Below are 24,397 nucleotides of genomic sequence, written 5' to 3' on the forward strand. Positions count from 1 at the left end.
CTAAAAATAGAACTACCATATGATCCAGCAATCCCATTCCTGGGCAAATATCTAGACAAACTATAATTCAAAAAATACATGCGCCCTAATGTTCACAGCAGCACTATTTACAATAGTCAGCACATGGAAGCAATCTAAGTGCCCATTAACAGATGAATTGATAAAGAAGATGTGGTATATATACACAATGGAATATTACTTGGCCATTAAAAAGAATGAAATAATGCCATTTGCAGCAACATGGATACAACTAGATTATCATACCAACAGGGACAAAATTCCTGGTTTGCCTATTTTAAATTCACATTAAGAAAACCAGTTCCCAAATTGCTTATTTCCTCTGTGATCTCTAAAACCAGAATAACTATTCAGACTTTCCATGACTTCTTTTTTGTTATGCTCTTCATTTACTGTTTATTTAATTAGACAACAAATTTAGATTGTGAATATAGGGTTAGGCCAAAAATTCACTCATGTAGTTTCAGAACAAAATTTCACTAGAAAAGAAAGGTAGGAAATACTCTATAGCACTTGAAGCCAGCTGCATGATATTCTTTATCTATTTTAAAATTTATTTTATGCCTTAAATATGCAATTAAATAACTTTTGTGTATAAGTATTATAAAATAAAATAGACGTGTGAAAACTTTAAAAAAAAAAAAATAAATGAAGTAAGTCAGACTGAGAAAGATGGTATCACCACATGGTGTCACCTATATCTGGAATCTAAAACAGGACACAAATGAAACTTTCTACAAAATAAACAGAGACTCTCCGACATAAAGAGCAGACTTGCGGTTGCTAAGGGGGAGGCCCATGGGGGAGAGAAGGATTGGGAGTTTGGAATTAGCAGATGCAAACTATTATATCTAGAATGGGTAACAACAAGGTCCTACTGTATAGTACAGGGAACTAGTCTATTATATATCCTGCAATAAACCATAATGAAAAAAAAGAATGTGTCTGATGGATCAAAATAATTTACACTAGAAAGTGATTTCAGGCAAATATGGGCACAATAAAGGACAGAAATGGTATGGACCTAACAGAAGCAGAAGATATTAAGAAGAGATGGCAAAAATACATGAGATGTATACAAAAAAAGATCTTATTGACCCAGATAACCATGATGGTATGATCATTCACCTAGAGCCAGACATCCTGGAGTGTGAAGTCAAGTGGGACTTAGGAAGCATCACTACAAACAAAGCTAGTGGAGGTGATGGAACTCCAGTTTAGTTATTTAGAATCCTAGAAGATGATGCTGTTTAAGTGCTACACTCAATATGCCAGCTTATTTGGAAAACTCAGAAGTGGCCACAGAACTGGAAAAGGTCAGTTTTCATTCCAATCCCAAAGAAAGGCAACACCCAAGAATTTTCAAACTACCACACAATTGCACTCATCTCACATGCTAGCAAAGTAATGCTCAAAATTCTCCAAGCCAGGCTTCAACAGTACGTGAACCAAGAACTTCCTGATGTTCAAGATGGATTTAGAAAAGGCAGAGGAACCAGAGATCAAATTGCCAACACCCACTGGATCAGAGAAAAAGTAAGAAAATTCCAGAAAAACATCTACTTCTGCTTCATTGACTACGCTAAAGCCTTTGACTGTGTGGATCACAACAGACTGTGGAAAATTCTTCAAGAGATGGGAATACCAGACCACCTTAACTGCCTCCTGAAAAATCTGTATGCAGGCCAAGAAGCAACAGTTAGAACCAGACATGGAACAACGGACTGGTTCAAAACTGGGAAAGTACTGTATATTGAAAAAGAAAGAAAGAAAGAAAAAAAGACTGTATATTGTCACCCTGCTTAACTTATATTTGCAGAGTACATCATGCAAAATGCCAGGCTGGATGAATCACAAGCTGGAATTAAGATTGCCAGGAAAATATCAATTACCTCAGATATGCAGATGATACCACCCTTAATGGCAGAAAGCAAAGAGGAACTAAAGAGCCTTGTGATGAAAGTGAAAGAAGAGAGTGAAAAGGCTGGCTTAAAACTCAACACTCAAAAAACGAAGATCATGGCATCCAGTCCCATCTGTTCAGTTCAGTTCAGTAGCTCAGTCGTGTCCGACTCTTTGTGACCCCATGGACTGCAGCACACCAGGCTTCCCTTCTATCACCAACTCCTGGAGCTTGCTCAAACTCATGTCCACTGAGTTGGTGATGCCATCCAATCATCTCCTCCTCTGTCGTACCCTTCTCCTCATGCCTTCAATCTTTCCCAGTATCAGGGTCTTTTCCAATGAATCAGTTCTTCACATCAGGGGGCCAAAGTATTGAGTATTCAGGACTGATTTCCTTTAGGATTGACTGGTTGGACCTCCTTGCAGTCCAAGGGACTCTCAAGAGTCTTCTCCAACACCACAGACCCATCACTTCATGGCAAATAAATGGGGAAACCATGAAAACAGTGAGAGACTTTACTTTCTTAGGCTTGGAATATTAAAAAGCAGAGACATTACTTTGCTGACAAAGGTCCATCTAGTCAAAGCTATATGGTTATTCCAGTAGTCATGTATGGAATGGAGAGTTAGACCATAAGAAAGCTGACCACTGAAGAATTAATGCTTTTGAACTGTGGTGTTGGAGAAGACTCTTGGTCTCATGATCTCAACTTGAGAGTTCCTTGGACTCTAAGGAAATCAAACCAGTCATCCTAAAGGAAATCAGTCCTGAATATTCATTGGAAGAACTGATGCTAAAGCTGAAACTCCAATACTTTGGCCACCTGATGCAAAGAACTGACTCATTGGAAAAGACCCTGATGCTGGGAAAGATTGAAGGCAGGAGGAGAAGGGTACAACAGTGGGTGAGATGGTTGGATGGCCTCACTGACTTGATGGACATGAGTTTGAGCAAGCTCTGGGAGTTGGTGATGGGCAAGGAAGCCTGGTGTGCTGTAGTTCATGGAGTTGCAAAAAGTTGGACACAATTGAGTGAACTGAACTGAAGAAGTGATTTAAACAAATGTCATGCTTTAATAAAAATGATTTTTTGCAATGACCATTTCTAATTTCACTTGGCCTTGAGTGGTTTCATTATGCTATAATTTAATTAGTTCATTTCAGTCTCAGCTTTCCAGTTAGACTTATCTTCCCCTGATTAAATTTAATACCATCAATAAATTTAAAGGCAAGTGTGCTAGTCTATTTTCATAAACAAGATGGGGGCTTTAGATTCTTCAGCTGCTTTATTAGCAGAGTAAGATACTGCCTCATAAATATAGGTATACCCTACTTCCTCTTGTCCTCAGCACCAATGAATGAAGGCTTCATCTTTAATGTGACTGAGCAAAATACATTCTCCTGACTGTATTCAAAAGGTCATGATCTTGACTGTGAGAAAGCTCCAAAGTGTATTTATAGCGAATTTTCTGAATAAATGATGACTCCAAACACATTTATATTAAACACGTTAACCTTTAACTCATCTACATTTTTAAGTAGCATATTAAAGTTATATTTGTGCTCAATTCAATGGGCTTGAAAGAAAGCCCTACAGGCTTCCTATAAATTCATATTAAAGATTAAAGTGATTCATTTTTTTTTTCTCACAAAATATGGCCAAACATACAAATCTGCAGTGAGCCCAGGACTGAATTTCTGATGGGCACAGCAGGAAATACTGTTCCTAGTATAAAAACTGAAAGATACTTTAAAAAAGAAGTTAACATATTTTAAGCTTTCCTTCACTGGAAATGATCACCATAGCAATGAAGAGAGAGAGAGAAACCCTCATGCCGGCTGAAGCTCATTCATCATCCACTTCCAGTTCCTTGGTATTTGCATGTTTCGAGACAAGCCATGGGGCCACAGCAGTGTCCGAGGAATCAGGCTCACAGAGCTCCTGGAGGCTCTACCTCTTGGACTGAACACTAACTAGTAATACACATTCCTACTGGGGCTGAAACAATTTAGCAATAAAGCTAAATCATTATCGGAGTAGACTAAAAAGCTAGATTCCTCAACCACTGTAACATAAACAGTACTAAACACATCAGTCTAGATATGGCACTCATATTCCTACAGATTAGTTTTCAAAATATGTCTAATTTACTTTTAAGAACTGTACTAAAGTGTAATTTGTTACTTATAAAAACAAATCCTAAAAATGTTTTTAACCCGTGGTTATTAGCTTCTCAATAGTATTAGTTATTACAAGAACTAGTGGTCAGGTTAATACTACCCACTCAAGCTCTTTTTTTATTAAGTATATAGCATTCCCCTCTTATCTGAAAGAAATACATCTCAAGACCTCAGGTAGACACCTAATATGGCAGACAGTACCAAATCCTATATATAACACTATCCCTGCATGTGTGCTAATTCACTTCAGTCATGTCCAACTCTTTGCGACCCCATGGACTGTAGCCCTCCAGGCTCCTCTGTCCATGGGATTCTCCAGGCAAGACTACTGGAGTGGGTTGCCATGCCCTCCTCCAGGGGATCTTCCTGATCTAGGGATCGAACCTGCCTGTACTGCAGGCGGATTCTTTACCACTGAGCCACCAGGGCAGCCCATATATCACTATACACTTGTGATACAGCTTACTTTAAAAGTCAAGCATGGTAAGAGGTTAACAGTAATAACTAATAATAAAATGGAATAATTATATTAATGTACTATAATAAAACTTATGTGAATGTGGTCTCTCTTGAATGCCTTACTGTACAAATTTAATGCTTTTTCCTTCTTAGCTAAGCACTCATCATGTACTGTGGCCGTAACTTTTGCAGTTTGAGGTGTGATAGCAAAAGTAGCATGAATTTCTCTTTCCTTCTTCACAATTTCACAGATAGAATATGATCTGTTCTTACTGTGGATCTTGGCAAATTTGGCAGATGCTTTTTCTTTCCTTAAGAAGTCTAGCACTTTTATCTTTTCACTTAAAAGAAGCGATTTATGGCTTCTCTCTGGAGTATCCAACTGTTGGCATCGCTACTCTTGAGCTTTGGGACCATCATTAAGTAAAATGGTCACCGTTCCAGGGTCACTGGAACACAGCACCGATATACCATGACAGTCCATATGATAACCCAGACAGCTGCAGAGTGATGGACAGGCGAGATTGACTGGACAAACGGACGATTCGCATCCCAAGGGCAAGGCTGGGGATTTCATCACTATAGTCAGAACAGCTTGAAATTGTAAACTTCTGAATTGTTTCTTTCTGGAATCTAATATTTTTGACTGCAGTTGAGGATGGGTAATTGAAACCATGTAAAGTGGGACAGTGGATGGGGGTGAGATGGGGGGCCTCCTATAATTCCCGTGATTATATGTGAAACTGTTTTCAGCATTGATATATAAGCAATCACAAGACATATCACTGAATCTCTGAAAAAATGAGCTAATCAGAGCTATATAATCTGAATCGTAATTGGCGTCTAGCACAATGAGAAACCTTTTATGGTTTGATGTAAGGAAGACAATTATCTCAATCATAGGAGACACTCATCACATTGAAAAAAACGAATGTGGAAAAAAGCCATGTGAACACACACACACTACTGGTGAAGTGCCTGTGAGCCTTCAGCATTTGGAAAAGGCTCCTAGAAGATGCAATGGCAGAAAGTCACAGAAGAAATGATGACAGAAAGTCACAACATCTTCCTCTCCCCACATAACAGGCACCAGCTGGGAAGGGTGGACTCCTTCCCACCTCATCAGCCAGCCTGCTGCCCCCGCCCAGCCTTTTCCCCAACAGAAGCCCCCTACCCGCCGCAGCACATCAGTTACTCCAGTGGCTGGCTGGAGGGCAGAAGAGAGGGTAAGCAGATTATTACCTTTGGGGTAACGGATGGAAACTAGGTTGTTGGTGACTGGCACACTGCAATGTACATGGAAGTACAAATATAAAGCTCACATGAAACTTATATGATGCTATAAACCAATGTCACCTTGATAAAAGTAAATCTTAAAAAAATGAATAATTTAAATCAAGACGTCAGGATTTTTGAGCTGAGACTCTAGGCAAGGCACTTATCTTTCTAAGTCTTCCTTTTTTTCCGGAAGATGGGGATAAAATCAGTATCGTACTCACAGGAACACTGTGTGGACAAGCTCGGGTATCCCTCCCATGCAGGGCTTAGCACGTAGGAAATGCCTGGTATGTGGTCCCTGTTAGCAGTATTTTACGGATGGGCCCTACATGTTGTGGAGCACCATGCGGGGCTTGGATTCAGATGCTTGGAGGAGGGGAACCCCCACATCCTGGGGGGAAGGAGGGCTTCCAGAGGGCAGCAACCAGTGAGCCCTAGTGAGTGGCCGGGCAGAGGCCAGAGGGGTCTGGGAAGAAGTATTATTTGGGGGCCAACACACAGGAAGCCCAGAGGGTCCAGGTGTCGGGGTGAGGCTGGGCAGGGGGAAGGGTTAAGATCACGTCAGTGCTCATGGTTCAGAGAGTGAGTTTTTTTGCTAATAAATTGAGAGATTTCATCGCCCTGGTCAACAGATATATGAGTGTTCTTATAGCAGAGACAGTAAGCTCTCCACCAAGACTCTGCCCTCCCTCCATGACTCAGGTGCCTCTGGGAGGGACCTGTCCAGGGAGGGACCATCTTTTCCAGCTTCCTCCCCAGCCAGATGCCCCCTGGGCTCTATGACAAGCCTCCCCTCCCCCGCCACACCCCCACGGTGTGTCATGCAAGCATGAGTGTCCCTTTTGGGCCAAGGAAGTTAAGAAGCACATGATTTTCCGCCATCCTCTCCCGTTTACTGAAATGCAGGGGACTCCATAGGTCTGGAGAGTGTAGGGCCCCTGGCAGAAGCAAGTAGGGTCTCTGAATCACTGTGTGGGAGGAACAACCTGCTGCTTGGGAGGCCCCTCTGGACAGGAGCAGGAGGCAGACGTGCATGGCATTAAGACACTGAAAGTCTGGGGTCTGTGACAGCAGTTGGTACCACCCTAATCCAATCCCTTATATCCTTGAGTTGGTGAAGCAGTCAAACTAGGGGCATCTTCCTTCCTCCTCAGCTACTTGGAGAGCAGCTAGACCCACAAGGCAGCGGAACCAGCATCTGGAAGGTTCAGCTGTGGCTGCTCCCACTAGGGCCGCCCTTCTGGGATGAGGCCCCCAGACCCACCCTATTGCTGCTGACTTGCCCCCAGGACATACCCCAGCCATCTGCACAAGGAGTCCTGACCACTCAGGAGCCCCTAGCACATGCATCCTTCACGGTGAGATGCCCAGTCCTGTGAGAAGCTTTGTCCCCAGGCGGGGCTGGGGCGGGCGTGAGGGTGGTGATGGGGTGGGATGGGCCTTCCTCCCATCCCCCATGCCCACCTGAAGGAGGTCAGCTTTCCTGTGTTCAGAGGCCAGGCGGAGGGTTTACTTTTCATACAATGGGGACTGGTCAGAAGGGCTGGGTAGGCTGTCCCTTTGTCCCTGAAGGGGACCCACAGCACGGCCCTCTGACCCAGTGTCTGCTGCCACCTCCCTTTGCACAAAAGCATTAGCATCTCGATATACAAGCTGAGACTGACTTGAAAATAATCCAGCAACAGGCCTGGAAAAAACAGGACCAGTCAGTGTCGATGCTGTTGAGATGGACTGGGGTACACAGGGTCCCTTATATAGTCTCTCTACTTGGGCACATATCTGAAAATGTCGAAATAAAAATCTGAAGGAAATTTCTCAATATTCTGTAGGAGAGGAGGCCCCTAAAAGGAAAGCACCCCTCCCTCCCAATGCCTTTTAAGGATGTGATTAATGGTTCCTCTTAAGGAGGAGAAGGTGTTTACAAAGACAAGATTTGTGGGCTTTTTTTCTATTTCCATTAATATTTAGTACATGTCATTATCTCCAAGTCTAATCACTTAAAGAAGAGATTTTAAATAATTGATTACTACAAAAGAGGAGGACGTCTTTTTCATGATCCATCAAAAGCCAGAAAACCTCTTCGCTTAGTCCTGATGTGGACACATAAATACATTAATGCACATGCTGAGAAGCACACACACACAGATCAATAGACACAAATTTGCTCTGGGTACTTTTCCGAGGGAAAAACCATCATCCTTGTCCCACCTCCGGTGTAGCACGCCCCCTCCCCAGCACAAGGCCCCAGCCCCCTTGAGACAGGGCTCCAGGGGCACCTTTCTTCCTTCTTTCTTTCAAAGAAACACCAATGCAAATAAATATCACCATGCAGTTTCACAATCACCAAGACATGCAGAAAGGTAACATTTCTGGAACTCGGATGAGTAACATCTGGCCATGTGATCACACCTATGTGTGCGAGCATGTTTACCCATTTAGAGACAACACCTGTGTCCACACTCTTTAAAATGCCCATGTTGGTAACATGTCCTCCAAGAGGGGACAACAACACAGACAAACAAGAAGAGGACAGCCCATGAGTGAGCACCTGCAGAGGCGGGAGGCTGGCTGGCGGGAGGCCAATGCCTTGAAAGCACTCATGGCTCCAGGGCCACACAAGACAAGGTTCCACTTACCACGAGGGACAGGGGCCGCTTCCAGGAGACGACACCGATGAGGCCTGACAGCAGCACCTGGAAGAGAGAGCAGGCCATGAGGAGCTGCCAGGACTTGTCTGGAGCACAGCGCGGGCGGAGCGGTGACGGTGGAGGGTTCGTCCCTCCTACAGTCACGCCTGAGGCCACTGCTCAGGGCTTGAGGTGACCAGCTCACAGGGATGTCGAGAGCAGACAGGCTTTCTGATCGAGCCTCCCCAGCCTTCTCCCCAAGTCCTGAGAGACACGTGCCGTGTGATTCAGCATTACACAGAGCACCAGACACACTGCTTTGGGGACGGTGGTGATGTCCCCACTCTCTGGTCACCTGCCACCTGCATGGAAGCCCGCAAGCCCACTCTGCCCTCCCTCACCTGGGCCCCTGCCCCTGCAGGGGCCTCCTCTTCACTCCCGCCCACCAAGGAGACTCCCACACTTCTCCCCCTGGCTCTGAGCTGCCTGCCCCTGGCCCCGCCCATTCTCTGGCCCCCTAACCCACCAAGCATGTGCCCCCAGCACATCCCCCGCAGCCCCCCGTCCACCCAGGCTCCCCTATGTCTGCTGCCTCTCAGGAGAACCATCCTCAGCTCCTGGCTCACCTTTCTCCTGGGCTGCCCCCCCAGACCCCTATTAGACCCGTGCTCCCTGCTGTCCACATTCCCAGTCTCCTTATGTTCAGGAAAGGCCACCAGGTCACGGAGACACAGCTTCTTCTCACCCACTGCAATCTGCCTTCAGGGAGGTCACCAAATGGGACAGATGGGCTGTGCCTCCTTGACTTTCCATGGAGGGCCTGGGCCAGGCTCGAGGGGCCAGGCTGCACTTGTCCCCTAGAATTCCAAAAGGAGAGAACATGCAACTGAATGGACCCACAAGGTCCCATTGTTTACAGAGCCCAGTTCATCCCTGGCAACTCGGCACAGAGCAGAACCAAGTCGCATGTCCAGTAGCCTCCAGCCATCTACCATGAGCCACGCTGGTCTCAGACGTCCAGCAACACCCAGACCAGTGGTCTCACATGAAAAACATTAAACCTTAACCACACACAGATAAGGATGAACTACAGAGCTTCACGTGCACTGCTCCCAAGCCTGTCATATCTGCCTCCTCTCCGCAGTGCACACGCCGCTTCCACACACAGCCGATGCTGCAAACATTACCGACAGCTGTGTTCCCACCTCTGAACCTCCTCACTCCATGATGCCCCAGCCCCCTTCATCACAGAACTGCTGGCTGCTGTTCCCCAGGCTCTCCCAGGCCGGGTCTCCAACACACCTCTCCATGCACATCTGAAGCCGCTCACTTCCCTTCTCACCCCACATTCCACCTCTCAGAACCTGCTCTGGTGCCCAATGCGTCCTCCTCCATGGACACACGACTCCCCCAGGTCATGTTCCGATGGTAAGCTGGCATTCCTCCTAAGGACATGCTGCTGAGACTCACTGTCACTCCGTGCCCGAGAGTGCAGACCCTGACCTCTTGTCTCCACCTCCAACCTTCTTCTGGAGGGTCCACGTTTCTGCCAACCCCGCCATCCTCATCTGAGCCATGGTGCGTTTAGGACCCGCTGTCCAGAGGCTGGGTCTGCTCTTCCTCTCAACACCTCTCCCCTCTGCCTGCGCTGGCTCTCAGGATTCACCTACCTGGATGGGGGCACCCCACCACTTACCTACCTCTGCCCCCCACTCACTGGAGCCTTGCTGGATGTCTCCACCAGGTGCATGTCACCTTCCTGGCAGACCAGAGAATCCCATACAGTCCAGTCCCCGATTCCCCACAATCACTGCCCAAGGGGACTCTCCTCTCCTGTCCTGGCCATTGTGGGCACCAAAGTCACAGCATTTCTCAAAGGGAAACCCTGTGGGCTATCTCCCCTCCACACTCAGCACTCCCCTCCTGTTGCTGGCCCTCTGCCTCAGCCCCACCCCTTTCTCTTCCCTCTGACAACGTCCAAGCTCTGGGGGCCCGGCTCTGACCCCACCATTCCCCCCAGGATGGGACCTCCAGAGTGCCCTCTGTCTGTCCTTCACGACGACACTGGCTGTACCCAGACTGAGCCTGGAGGGAGGCTGAACATTCTCCGACCATCTCCCAGAATATGTCCACTTAAGCTCTGCCTTCTCCTTCCCATTCTAATAGACGAAATCTCACCCATCCTCTGAGACAGAGCCCAATACCTACCTCCTCACCCAGGAAGGGCCCAGGAATTCAAGTGAACCTAGGGTCCCCGCTGAACTCTCCAACCACCCAAGACCTCTCAAGACCTCTCTGATATGCGAAGACAGAACTCCTTCATCTTCTAAGGTGAAGCTGCCAAAACTATCAAATCTCTACAGTGACCAGCCCACTTACAACAAGGATGTCACCACCTTCCAAAGAGCAAGGGTTTCTAAACACAAAGGAAATTAATAGCACTTATCTTAGGCCACAGTAAAAATTCTCAGCTTTCCCTATCTTCATCATGAAGTCATTTATTCATTTATTTGGCTGCGCCAGGTCATGGCTGCAGCAAATGGGGTCTTTGTTGCAGCATGCAAACTCTTAGCTGTGGCATGTGGGGTCTAGTTTCCTAATCAGGGATCAAACTTGGGCCCCCTGCATCTGAAGCACTGAGTCTTGGACACTGGACCACCAGAATTCCCTGTCGTGAAGTTATCACTCTCACAAATATACTCAAATAATTTTACTTCCAGCAAACATGGACAATTTGGCTTACTGAGTATAATTTACACTTCTGAATGTTATTAATAACTATAATTAGGAATGGATCCAAGCCCCTATACAGAGGCAAAGAATAAAACCACCACACGCAGTGAGGCAGGTGGATGCTGACTTTGTGTAATGCCGTCCCCTTGAGTGTAAGTAAGGCGTGCTATCCCCTGACCCTCCCCAGGGATAGCATCCTGACATGTTGCCCTGGTAACACCCTGACTGCAGCCTTGCGGGACCCTGGCTAGGTGATCCTACTAAGCCATGTCCAGACTCCTGACCCTAGAGATCTGTGAGATGATAAATGGGTGTCATGTTAAGTTGTGAAGTTTGCAGTCATTTGCTCTGCAGAAGAAAATGAATTGTTATTGACTGAATGTCTGTGTCTCCCCAAACGCATACTGTCAAGTCCTAACCCACAAGGTGCTGGTACATGGCGGTAGGACCTTCAGGAGGTGATCGGGGTTAGACTGGGGCCCCATGATGGCACAGCAGGATTATACGAAGAGAAGGAAAGGATCTCTCTCCACATGTACATACTGCGGAAAGGCCACATGAGGCACAGAGAAGTGAACTGTCTACAAGCCAGGAAGAGGCCTGCCCTCCACAGAACCTGACCACAGCAGTATCCTGATCACTGACTTCCCAACTCCACAACTACGGGAAAATACATTTCTGTTTAGTTGACCCAGTCTATGATATTTTTTATTTAATTTTTGTTTTATGTTGGAGCATAGCTGATTTTGGAGAAGGAAATGGCAATCCACAACAGTATTATTGTCTTGGAAATCCCATGGACTGAGGAGCCTGGTGGGATACAGTCAATGGGGTCACAAACAGTTGGACACAACTGAAGCGACTGAAACAATGAAACATAGTTGATTTACAATATTATGTTAGTTTCAGGTATACAACAAAGTGATTTAACTATACAGATACACGTACCTGAGGTTCCCTAGTGGCTCAGAGAGTAAAGAACCTGCCTGCCAATACAGGCAGATGTAAAAGATGTGGGTTCAATCCCTGGGTCAGGGAGATCCCCTAGAGAAGGGAAAGGCAACCCACTCCAGTATTCTTGCCTGGAGAATCCCAAGGACAGAGGAACCTGGTGAGCTGCTGTCCATAGGGTCGCAAAGACTCAGACACAACTAAGCGACTAACACACACACACATATCCATTCTTTTTCAGAAATTTTTCCTATATAGATCATTACAGAATATTGAGTAGAGTTTCCTGTGTTTTACCAGTAGGTCCTTGTCGATTACCTGTTTTATATACAGTAGTGTATACATATGAATCCCAAACTCTTAATTTATCCCTCCAGCAACACCCCCCCGCCCCGACTTTTCCTCTTTGGTAACAAAAAGTTTGGTTTTGCTAACTGTAGGTGTGTTTCTGCTGTGTAAATTAGTTAATTTGCATTATTTTTTAATTCTACATATATGTGAGATCATGACATTGATCTTTGACTTACTTCACTCAGTATGAAAATTTCCAGGTCAATCCATATTGGTGCAAAAGGCATTATTTCTATATTTTGTTACTCCAGCCTGAGCTTACTAATATATTAACACATCCAATGAACATGGGTTTTAGCAAACGCTGGGAGATGGTGAAGAACAGCGAAGCCTGGAGTGCTGCAGTCCATGGGGTTGCAAAAGTGAGACAGGACTGAGTGATGGGACAACAATAACAACAAACACATCCAGGGTAGGATGCTGTTTTTTCCCTAAACATCCCCTCTCCTTCTGCGTCTGCTCCCAGGAGGAGCGGATGTCTCTGCTCTCTGATACAGAAACACCGGCACCAGCTCCAACAAGGGCAGGGAGGGGGGACATTGGAGTGGGGAGGAGACTTTCCAAGAGCAGATGCTAGCCTCCCCCTCCCAGAGAATGCCTGTTCCCATCCCCATGGCAACGGGGGGGGGGGGAGGGGGAGGGGGAGGGAAACATATCTCTGCTGGTCTTAGCCTGAACTACTGTTTGCTCAGTCCCAGTAACAGGCAGGATGATGCTCTGCCATCTCAGTAGTTTTGCAGGTTTACTTCATTCCACTCCTGTGAGGAACAGTATCCTGCATCTAGCTGGCCTGAAACCACCACACCTCCTGTAAGGCCTGTCCCATTTAAATTGCAGTCTGCAATTATTAGCAGTCTGCAGTTTTCAACGACACTGAAGAGGGTCAGAGAAGAGGAACAGACAGTTGAGTAGCTGAGAAAGCAAAGCTGAGGAGACTAGGAGAGCCATGAAGCTGCTCAGAAAGAAGGGTTAATTCTCCCAGCACCTGCGAGGTGCTGTGAGGACGGACGCCAACTGGCTCTATTCTCCACTTCCTCACCCAGCGTAAGAGAGGCGAGAGATAAAATTAGAAAGAACTTTCTGCTGTTGAGAGTAATGAGGAGGGAGATGAGACCATGAGAAGGAAAGGCATCTTCAGAGTAAAGGCCTCCCGTTTGACTGGTGCTGCCCCGGGACACGAAGCCGGGAATAAATGAGGCCTTTATATCTTGTCTGGAAGACTAAAAAGTTCCTTTGCTGCCTAAAATCAGGAACTTCCTCCAGATCTTCCAATAGGGTTCAGAGGCAAATGGTAATGCGACATTTCAGGTAGTGAAGCAAGTCCTTCCAGAATGCAGACCTGAGAGCCAATTAAACTATTTCACAAAACATATGGCTGGCAGCCCAACAGCTACAAGTGATACAGCTACCACTAAAAAGCCATCATTCATATGTCTAGAGAAAGACCTGTTGTTGCAATAAGGGTACAGATAGTATTCTGAGCTGCCCAAGCATGGGTGCTCAGTTGCTAAGTCGTGTCTGACTCTTTGCGATCCCACAGACTGTAGCCCGCCAGGCTCCTCTGTCCATGGGATTCTCCAGGCAAGAATACTGGAGTGGTTGCCATTTCCACTTCCAGAAGGATACTGACCCAGGGATTGAACCCGTGTCTCTTACATACCCTGCACTGGCAGTTGGGTTCTTTACCTGTGAGTCACTAAAGAAGCAAAGCTGTCAGTCGATGACAAAGTTACCCCGTGTAAGTAAAAAAGTGTCGCATCATATAAATATTATAAATAACTCACGAGTCAAAAGAAAATCAGAGCTGAGATACACACCACATGTTCTGCCGCAATGTGTGTCTCCTAGATGCAAATCAGCTCCTGTGTGTGTATGTGTGTGTGTGCGTGTGTGCGTGTGTGTGTGTGTGTGCGCGTGCGCGCGTGCATGCACGTGCAGGCACAGTCCTATCTGACTCTCTGTGACTCCATGGACTGTAGCTCACCAGGCTCCTCTGTCCATGGGATTTCCCAGGCAAAAACACTGGCGTGGATAAGCTGTTCCCTTCTCCAGGGGATCTTCCTGACCAAGGGATGAAACCCTTGTCTCTTGCATCTCCTGCATAGGCAGGCAGGTTCTTTACCACTTGAACCACCTCAGGGTACCAAATTCAAGTGTCTCGCCTCCGCCCATAAGATGCAGCCTTCGCTGGTGCTATTTACTCTGAAATTAGGGTAGTTACTAGACCTAGTACTAGATTTTCATATGTGATGAGTTAGCAAATGAACACATATATTACTATGACACTTCTTAAAATAATTTAAAAGTATTTTTAAATAATACTTTGTAATCCTATGTATTTTATTTCATGCATTTAAAACCCTCATTCTGAGAAGGACTCCGAAGGCTTCCAGAGACTGCTCTGCCAACAGTTAGGAACCCTAAATTTATAAGTCTATTTAGTGCAGATCTTTTAGTGGCAAATCCTCTTTGTTTATCTGTAGATTTCTTACTTGACCTCATACTTGGAAAACAGTTTTGCCGGATACACAACCCTAGCTGGACAGTTTCTTCTCTGAAGAGTCTGAAGACGTTACTCGACTTTTTGGCTTCTGCTGTTGCCATCAAGGAGTTGGCTGCTGTCACACTGCTGTTTCTTGAGAGGTGCTACTGCTCTCACTGAAGATTTTTAAAGCTGTCTCCCTGCCCTTGGGGGTCCTGAAGTTTTTGCATGTGTGCGGTTTTTGTTTTATAATCCTCTTTGAGATGTACTATGTTCTGAAGGTGCCTCCCAGGTGGCGCTAGTGGCAAAGAACTCGCCTGCCAATGCAGGAGACACAAGAGCCGTGGGTTCTATCCCTGGGTTGGGAAGATCCCCTGGAGGAGGGGATGGCAAACAACTCCAGTATTCTTGCCTGGAGAATTCCAAGGACAGAGGAGCCTGGTGGGTTACAGTCCATGGGGTCACAAAGAATCAGACATGACTGAAGTGACTGAGCATGCATGCACATGCTTCTGAATCTATACATATATGTTTTTCATTAGTTTGGAGATTTTTAGCCAACATCTCTTCAAATATCATCTCTACATTCTCTCTGTCAGGGACTCTGACAGCCACACCCTGATCCTTCCTACTTCATCCTCCAATCCCTTAGTTCTTCTTTCACCTCTTCCACACCAATGCTGCTCAGTATTCCATTCTGAATAGTTTTTTCAGGTCATTTTCCAAATGAATAACTTGCCTGCTGCCCAGCTGTTAAACACGTGCATTGAAAATGGCACAGACCTAAACCCAACCAGGAGCCTCCAGCTCAAAGTGGGGGCCCCGGTCGACCTGCAAAACCTTAAAAAGAAAAGAAACTAGGTGAATGCCAACCATGAACTTCTGGGTGCTTCTTTATGTAGCATCATCATGGCATGAGCCAAAGAACATATCTGTGGTTTCAGTTCAGTTCATTTCAGTTCAGTTGCTCAGTCATGTCCAACTCTTTGCGACACCATGGACTGCAGCATGCCAGGCCTCCCTGTCCATCACCAACTCCCAGAGTTTACTCAGACTCATGTTCATTGAGTTGGTGATGTCATCCAACCATCTCATCCTCTGTCGTCCCCTTCTCCCCCTGCCTTCAATCTTTCCCAGCATCAGGGTCTTTTCAAATGAGTCAGTTCTTCACATCAGGTAACCAAAGATTTGGAGTTTCAGCTTCAGCATCAGTCCTTCCTGAACTGAATGAACATTCAGGACTGATTTCCTTTAGGATAGACTGGTTGGATCTCCTTGCAGTCCAAGGGACTCTCAAGAGTCTTCTCCAACACCACAGTTCAAAAGCATCAATTCTTCAGCACTCAGCTTTCTTTATAGTCCAATTCTCACATCCATACATGACTACTTGAGAAACCATAGCTTTGATTAGACGGACCTTTGTTGGCAAAGTAATGCTTCTGCTTTTCAATATGCTGCTTAGATTGGTCATAACTTTTCTTCCAAGGAGTAAGCATCTTTTAATTCCATGGCTGTAGTCACCATCTGCAGTGACTTTTGGAGCCCCCCAAAATAAAGTCTCTCATTGTTTCCATTGCTTACCCCTCTATTTGCCATGAAGTGATGGGACCGGATGCCATGATCTTAGTTTTCTGAATGTTGAGCTTTAAGCCATCATTTTCACTCTCCTCTTTTACTTTCATCAAGGGGCTCTTTATTTCTTCTTGCTTTCTGCCAAAAGGGTGGTGTCATCTGCATATCTGAGGTTATTGATATTTCTCCCAGCAATCTTGATTCCAGCTTGTGCTTCATCCAGCCCAGCATTTCTCATGATATACTCTGCATAGAAGTTAAATAAGCAGGGTGACAATATACAGCCTTGACATACTCCTTTCCTGATTTGGAACCAGTCTGTTGTTCCATGTCCAGTTCTAACTGTTGCTTCCCGACCTGCATACAGATTTCTCAGGAGGCAGGTCAGCTGGTCTGGTATTCCCATCTTTTTAAGAATTTTCCACAGTTGGTTGTGATCCACACAGTCAAAGGCTTTGGCATAGTCAATAAAGCAGAAGCAGATGTTTTTCTGGAACTCTCTTGCTTTTTCAATGATCCAGCAGATGTTGGCAATTTGATCTCTGGTTCCTTTGCCTTTTCTAAATCCAGCTTGAACATCTGGAAGTTCATGGTTCATGTACTGTTGAAATCTGGCTTGGAGAATTTTGAGCATTACTTTGCTAGTGTGTGAGACGAGTGCAAATGTGCAGTAGTTTGAGCATTCTTTGGCATTGCCTTTCTTTGAGATTGGAATAAAAACTGACCTTTTCCAGTCCTGTGGTCACTGCTGAGTTTTCCAAATTTGCTGGCATATTGAGTGCAGCACTTTCACAGTATCATCTTCCAGGATTTGAAACAGCTCAACTGGAATTCCATCATCTCCACTACCTTTGTTCATAGTGATGCTTTCTAAGGCCCACTTGACTTCAAATTCCAGGATGCCTGGCTCTAGGTGAATGATCACACCATCATGATTATCTGGGTTGTGAAGATCTTTTTTGTATAGTTCCTCTGTGTATTCTTGCCACCTCTTCTTAATAGCTTCTGCTTCTGTTAGGTCCATACCATTTCTGTCATTTCTGTGGTTTAGGAAGAATATATAACTGGAGACCAATTACACATGGGAATGATATTTTATAATATGCTCAGTAAACAAAGGGCTTCTCACTTCACAAAGAGATCAGTTATATTAATAAGAAAAAGGAACCACTCAACTGGAAAAGATGGCAAAGGATTCTGAATAGGAAATTCACATTTTTAATGAACAATAAACATATAAACGGATGCTTAAGCCTACCCCGATTTTTTCAGAGCAAGCCAAAAGATAAACATTTTTATCAGTCAGACTGCCAATGATTTTTGGTGAAGTTTGATTGAATCCAGTGGTGCCAAGGACAGAGTGGGGGGTGGGGGAGAGTTCCTCTTGAACATTATGGCTGTTGGTATAATTTGATGTAGCCTCCCTCGGGGCAATTTCATAAAACTTTCAAACAGAAAGTGCACACACTCATGCTCAGTGATGGGAATTTAGCCCATGGATGTGCTGCCAGAGACATACCATGTTGTTCACTGCAGAAACCTGTAACCAGTGGGTTAATATAAAGGGCTAGTTCAATAAAGTTTGATATTTACATATACCGTGAATACACACATTATGACATTTGAGGTAGTTCCGTGCGTGCTGTTGTGAGATGCTGTCAGAGATAAATAACCGACAAGACACAGCCCGATGGGTAGAGAACAAATCCCATTTGTGTAAACAGAAAGGAGTGGGTGCTGATATATACAGAAACAATTCTATGGAAGGAAAGACAAGAAACCTAATGATGAGAAACTGGATTGGGGAAGAGGAGGAAGGATGCTGGCTTTTAAGTATGTAACTGCTGGTGACAATGATTTTAATCTACGCATGAATTATGTCAGGAATATTTTAAGCTATGCATACAGTTGGGCTTCCCTGGTGGCTCATATAGTAAAGAATCTGCCAGCAATGTGGGAGACCCAGGTTCAACCCCTGGGTCAGGAAGATCCCCTGGAGGAGGAAATGGCAACCCACTCCAGTATACTTGCCTGGAGAATCCCATGGACACAGGAGCCTGGCGGGCTCAATTGAGCGACTTTCACTCACTCACTCACTCATCCGTGCAGTTTGAGCCTGTAATTCCTCTTCTAAGAATTCCAGGTACTAATTGAAGTATTATTTTTCATTCTGAAAATGGGAACCAATCTGAGTTTTCGGCAAGAAGGCACTGCTTATCCTTCAGGTCCTTCCCAAGTGTTGCCGTTAAGTCTCGTTATGGAAAAACATTTAGTGCCACTCATTAAAGTTCACAGCACATAAATGAAAAAGAAGAAAAGGAAAAGCAGGCTACACAATGGCTGGGAGGAGGGGATGAGTTTCCCTTCTATTAAGTAAATAAATACACATGCCAACATGCAAAGACAGAGAAACCAGCACCAAATCCCAAGACACCTCTGACTATCTCCCGAGGGATTCTAACTCCCTCCACGTACCCTCCACGTTATTTCAAAACCATGTTTTATACAGAACACAGAAAACACTTTATTGAAACTCAGGCTAACCATGGCTGCTTCTGCCTTCTTGGGGCAGTGGTGGAGGGCTGGGGTACACCCATGTAAGTGGGAGATAACCCCTGCCTCGCCCTCTTCCCCCGGTCGGACAAGTGGGTAGGGCCAAAGTCCAGCACTTACACTGTTGGGCCCTTTGATTACAAGATATGTCAAGGTCTCTGTGGTCTTATGGCTGAGTGAAGGGGGCAGGAAATCAGGATCCCAGCACTGTGTGGGAGTCCAACACAGACTCACAGGCATGTGTGTAGAGCAGGAAGGCCTGGTCTCCCCAACGAGGAGCCATCCAGGTGGCCATGGGCAGTTCCATGTGGGCTGCCCCTCTGTGATGAGGAATGATGAGAATTTAAGACATAAATGCAACTTCCAATGCATGCTGGACCCTCTTGATCCCTTGTTTCTCTCAGCCCAAGTGGGAAAGAAAACACCAAGTGGGCAGTTACATCGCCTAGTCTGGCAAAGAGTATTTTATGAATCATCAAACCCTGATGCTGGGAAAGATTGAGGGCAGGAAGAGAAAGGTGACAGGGGTGAGATGGTTAGATGGCATCACCGACTCAATGGACATGAGTTTGAGCAAACTCCAGGAGATGGTGAAGGACAGGGAAGCCTGGTGTGCTGCAGCCCACAGGGTTGTAAAGAGTCGGACACGACTTAGGGACTGGAGGACAGTAACATGAACCATTTACAAATCACGTTGATTCTCTTCTTTTAGAAAAGATTATCCTCTTTGCACAACAATAAAAACAATGTATCTGTTGATACAGAACATTAATTCCATTAAAATCGCATTACATGTAACGAAAAGCTATCAGAGTATAATTATGCAAGCGAATTCACAGATTCACATCAACTTTTGAATCCACTGGAATTACAATAGGACACGAGCCTGTCTGGCAGATAAATTGCTCCTGTGTTTCCAGATGATTATGAATAAAGGCCACTGTGCTACTGTTATAAACCACACCTGCTATTTGTGCAAACTCCATAACCCAGTACTGTGCCTTCAAGGTGCCTTGGCCTGGGTTCTCCCAGGGCGAGAAGCTGTGTTCCCAAATCCTTCTCAGTCAACCCCACCCTTCTAGGAACTCCTGCCTCTGCAGGCAGTGGACTAGACCCTGCAGGACCTCTGAATTCCTGGACACTCGCAATTGCCCCTCACAGCGCCCTCTGCTGCCCAGACCTGTCCACTGCGGGGCTCGCAGGCTGCCCTCCTTCGGAACTCCCACATCCTGTCAGCAGTGGACTTGGGATCGCCAAGTTCAGGGAATCCCCTTCCACCTCACTGTCCCACCCCTGGCTTTCCAGAACACTCTCTTGCCTAGGCTGCCCCCACTAGACCCCTACAGCCACCCTTTAACAGGAGCTCCCTTATCCCCTCCCCCAAGCTCCCTAGCCCCTCCCCGCTCCCCAACACACCGTCTTTCCTGCAATAACTCACTCTCACTTTCTCTTTGCATTCAAAACCCTTCTCCTGGCCTCTCTCCTTTGTGGGTCTCCTGGAAAGTGCTGGAAAAAGACATCATTCAAAAAGGCACATGTACCCCCAGTGTTCACTGCACCACTATTTACAATTGCCAGGACATGGAAGCAACCTAGATGTCCATCAACAGAGGAATAGATAGAGAAGATGTGATACATATATACAGCAGAATATTACTCAGCCACAAAAAGAATGAAATTGGGCCATTTAAAGATGTGTGGCTAGACCTAGATACAGTCAAACAGAGTGAAGTTAAGTCAGAAAGAGAAAAACGAATGTCATATATTGACATATATATACGGAGCTGAGAGAGAAATGGTACTGATGAACCTATCTGCACAGATGTAAAGACGTAGAGAACCGACATGTGGACAGAGTGGTAAGGTTACAGTGGGATGAGCTGAGAGAGCGGCACTGACATAAATACACTGTCATGTGAAAATAGATAGCTGGTGGGAAGCTGCTGTATAACCCAGGGAGCTCAGCTCAGCGTTCTGTGATGGACGTACAGAGGTGGGATGGGTTGGGCGGGGGGGTAGGTCAAGAGGGAGGTGATATATATATGTATACGCATAGCTGATTCACATTGTTGTACAGCACAAACTAACATAACATTGTAAAGCAACTATACTCCAATAAAAAAACAAAAAAGCTCTACCAAAGAAACTATTCCACACTGAAATAAGACTGTTAGACTGTTTCAAGTTTCCAGGCCTACATGCAGTTATCTGAGTAAAGAAAAGAAATTTCCATGTGGGCAATATATATATATATAAGTAGTGTATCAGTTCAGTTCAGTTCAGTTCAGTTCAGTCGCTCAGTCGTGTCTGACTCTGCAACCCCATGAATCGCAGCACGCCAGGACTCCCTGTCCATCACCAACTCCCGGAGTTCACTCAGACTCATGTCCATCGAGTCAGTGATGCCATCCAGCCATCTCATCCTCTGTAGTCCCCTTTTCCTCCTGCCCCCAATCCCTCCCAGCATCAGAGTCTTTTCCAATGAGTCAACTCTTCACATGAAGTGGCCTAAGTACTGGAATTTCAGCTTTAGCATCATTCCTTCCAAAGAAATCCCAGGGCTGATCTCCTTCAGAATGGACTGGTTGGATCTCCTTGCAGTCCAAGGGACCCTCAAGAGTCTTCTCCAACACCACAGCTCAAAAGCATCAATTCTTCGGCGCTCAGCTTTCTTCACAGTCCAACTCTCACATCCATACACGACCACTGGAAAAACCATAGCCTTGACTAGACGGACTTTTGTTGGCAAAGTAATGTCTCTGCTTTTCAATCTGCTATCTAGGTTGGTCATAACTTTTCTTCCAAGGAGTAAGCGTCTTTTAATTTCATGGCTGCAGTATATATTATCTTACAAATATAACTCATGGCTATTTTCCATATAAATCATCTCAAATCAAGATTTGATTTTCTCTAACAGCTCTAGTCTAAAAAGAAAAGTTATGAACAGGAGTAAAAAAGACACATGCATTCACTGTTTCTTTAATTGTATTTTCTGCAAAACTCTGCTGTTCTATTTTTAATATTTGATTACAGCATCAACAGAGCTATATTCCACAAAAGCAATTATGTTTTGCTCAGCAAAAAATCAGAAGAGAATAATATATGGCATACTAACAACAGCAAGAATAGAAGCAATTTAGAACATTTTGGAATAATGATTGGGGTAATTTTTCAGGATTTACAGCAAACACAGTTTAACAACATACTACCCATGGAGTCTACCGCAATGTTTAAGTTATGTGCTATACAAACCAAAAATGCACAGAAAGCCCAGTATTTTATAAAAAAAAAAAATAATAACGGCACTGGAAACATCTAAGCTTTTATCTCACACTTCCTACTCATCAGCTCTCTCTGTGTAGAAAAAGCAGCATTTAACTTAAAGTGCTTTCCTTTTCTTTAAGGTCTAAAGGTCTGTCAGTAGTGAAGTGGAATTGTACAGCTAACACAGGGAAGGCAAACAGGTGGTAACCCCCTGCCCCATAACCGGAGAGACCACACTGATCTAAGATGGCAGCGCTCCCAGCAGACGACACCACTTCAGGATCCTGGCCGACACAGTCTTCCAGGTGCCATGACTCAGAATTCGTGTTGGCAGGTCACATCTCACCTACTTGAAGGTCCTCAACAAACAGGCAGGGGAAGTTGGGGGTGCCCCTAAAGGCAGTCATGCTTGCAGAGGTCTTCCACGTCCAGGCAGCACGGAGAGGTCAGTAGTGCATCAGTGTTCTCATCAAGAACAGCCTGAAGGGCTTCCCTGGTGGTCCAGTGGTAAAGAATCTTCCCGCCAATGCAGGGCGCATGGGTTCCATCCCTGTTCTGGGAACTAAGATCCCACATGCTGCAGAGCAACTAAGCCCGTGTGCCACAAATGCTGAGCCTGCACTCCAGAGCCCATGCTCCACAAGAGAAATGACCACACTTCAGCTAGAGAGCAGCTGCTGCTCACCACAACTAGAGAACACCCATGCACAGCAACCAAGACCCAGCACGGCCAAATAAAGTTTAAAAGAAAAAAACAAAACGTGAAAAGCTAGACAAACTATGGAAATCAACTCCGTGAAGCAGCTTCAAGCAATGAAATTCGGAGATGCCACAGTAAGGAGAGACCCTCCCTGCTGAAGGGATTCCAGCCTCCACAGCTTCTTTAATCCTACAGACACAAGCAGGAGCCCTGGCATGACTGGAAGAGACCTGGGGTCCAAGCAGGGGGTTGGCTTTCCCCTCCGGTCATGTTTCAAATTCCGAGGGCAAAAGACATAAATCTTAACCAAAGAGCTACTGAAAGCACAGTGAAGACAAAGATTTGTAATCTGGAAACCCCAGAGGGCTGTGAAGAACACAGAAGACTCTTGTCTGGAAGCCCTAAAAGGTCGGTGCTCAGAACAAGATGCAGTTTACCTGGGCGGCAGACCAGCTCTGACGCAGCAGAGCCTGGATGGTTGAAGGTGGTGGCCACCAGGTAAGGAAGTCAGCCAACCAACTTCAAAACAGTTACCATGCCCAAGAAAACAGAGAAAAAGATGAGCCTAATAAATGAGAGGAAGACTTTCACCAGGTAATTCCAGTCGTTAAAACTGGAACTAAAAAAAAACAAACAAACAAAAAAAAAACCCAGTATCTAAAATCAGTAACTTAACAGAAGGGTTTGACAGAAAATTAGACACAACAGGAAGATGGGACTAGTCAACTAGAAGACAGGTCGATTAAAAGACACCCAAACTAAAACAGAAAACAGGGAGTCTGGAATGAATATGCACATGCTGCTATATTTTAAATGGGTAACCAACAAGGACCTACTGTATAGCACAGGGAACTCTGTTCAATGTCATGTGGCAGCCTGGATGGGAGGGGCGTTCGGGGAAGAATGGATACATGTACATGTACGGCTGAGTCACTTCACGGTCCACCTGAAACTATCACAACACTGTTAATCAGCTATACCCCAATATAAAATTATAAGTTAAAAGAACAGTATTATAGAGGAAGTAGAACATAACAAAAGGCCTAACATTTGTGATTCAGGCCCCAGAAAGAGAAAACAAGAATAGGGTGGAAGAAAGAATGGCTGAGAATTTTCCAGAATAAACAAAATGTCAAATCAGCCAAGCTGGCTTACTACAGAGACAGACAGACAGATTACATAAAAAAGAAAATCTTAAAAGCAGTAAAGGGTGGATTTTGACACACACACATTATCTTCAAAGAAGTAACAAAAAGACTGAAAGTCAATTTCTAACAGAAATGATGGAAACCACCTTTACAGTTCAGATAAAAAAATAACTGC

General features: G+C 45.3%; 1 protein-coding gene across 1 annotated transcript in view; it reads right to left on the minus strand.

The window, feature by feature from the left end:
• ENTREP2 (endosomal transmembrane epsin interactor 2) overlaps positions 1-24,397 on the minus strand; it is a 247,543-nt gene that overhangs the window by 111,320 nt on the left and 111,826 nt on the right. The window contains exon 2 of the mRNA XM_068990964.1: positions 8,478-8,534. Coding sequence (XP_068847065.1) covers positions 8,478-8,534 — 57 coding nt within the window. The remainder of the gene's footprint in view (positions 1-8,477; positions 8,535-24,397) is intronic.

The sequence above is a fragment of the Capricornis sumatraensis genome, chromosome 19, assembly GCF_032405125.1.
Source record: "Capricornis sumatraensis isolate serow.1 chromosome 19, serow.2, whole genome shotgun sequence".
Classification (NCBI taxonomy): domain Eukaryota; kingdom Metazoa; phylum Chordata; class Mammalia; order Artiodactyla; family Bovidae; genus Capricornis; species Capricornis sumatraensis.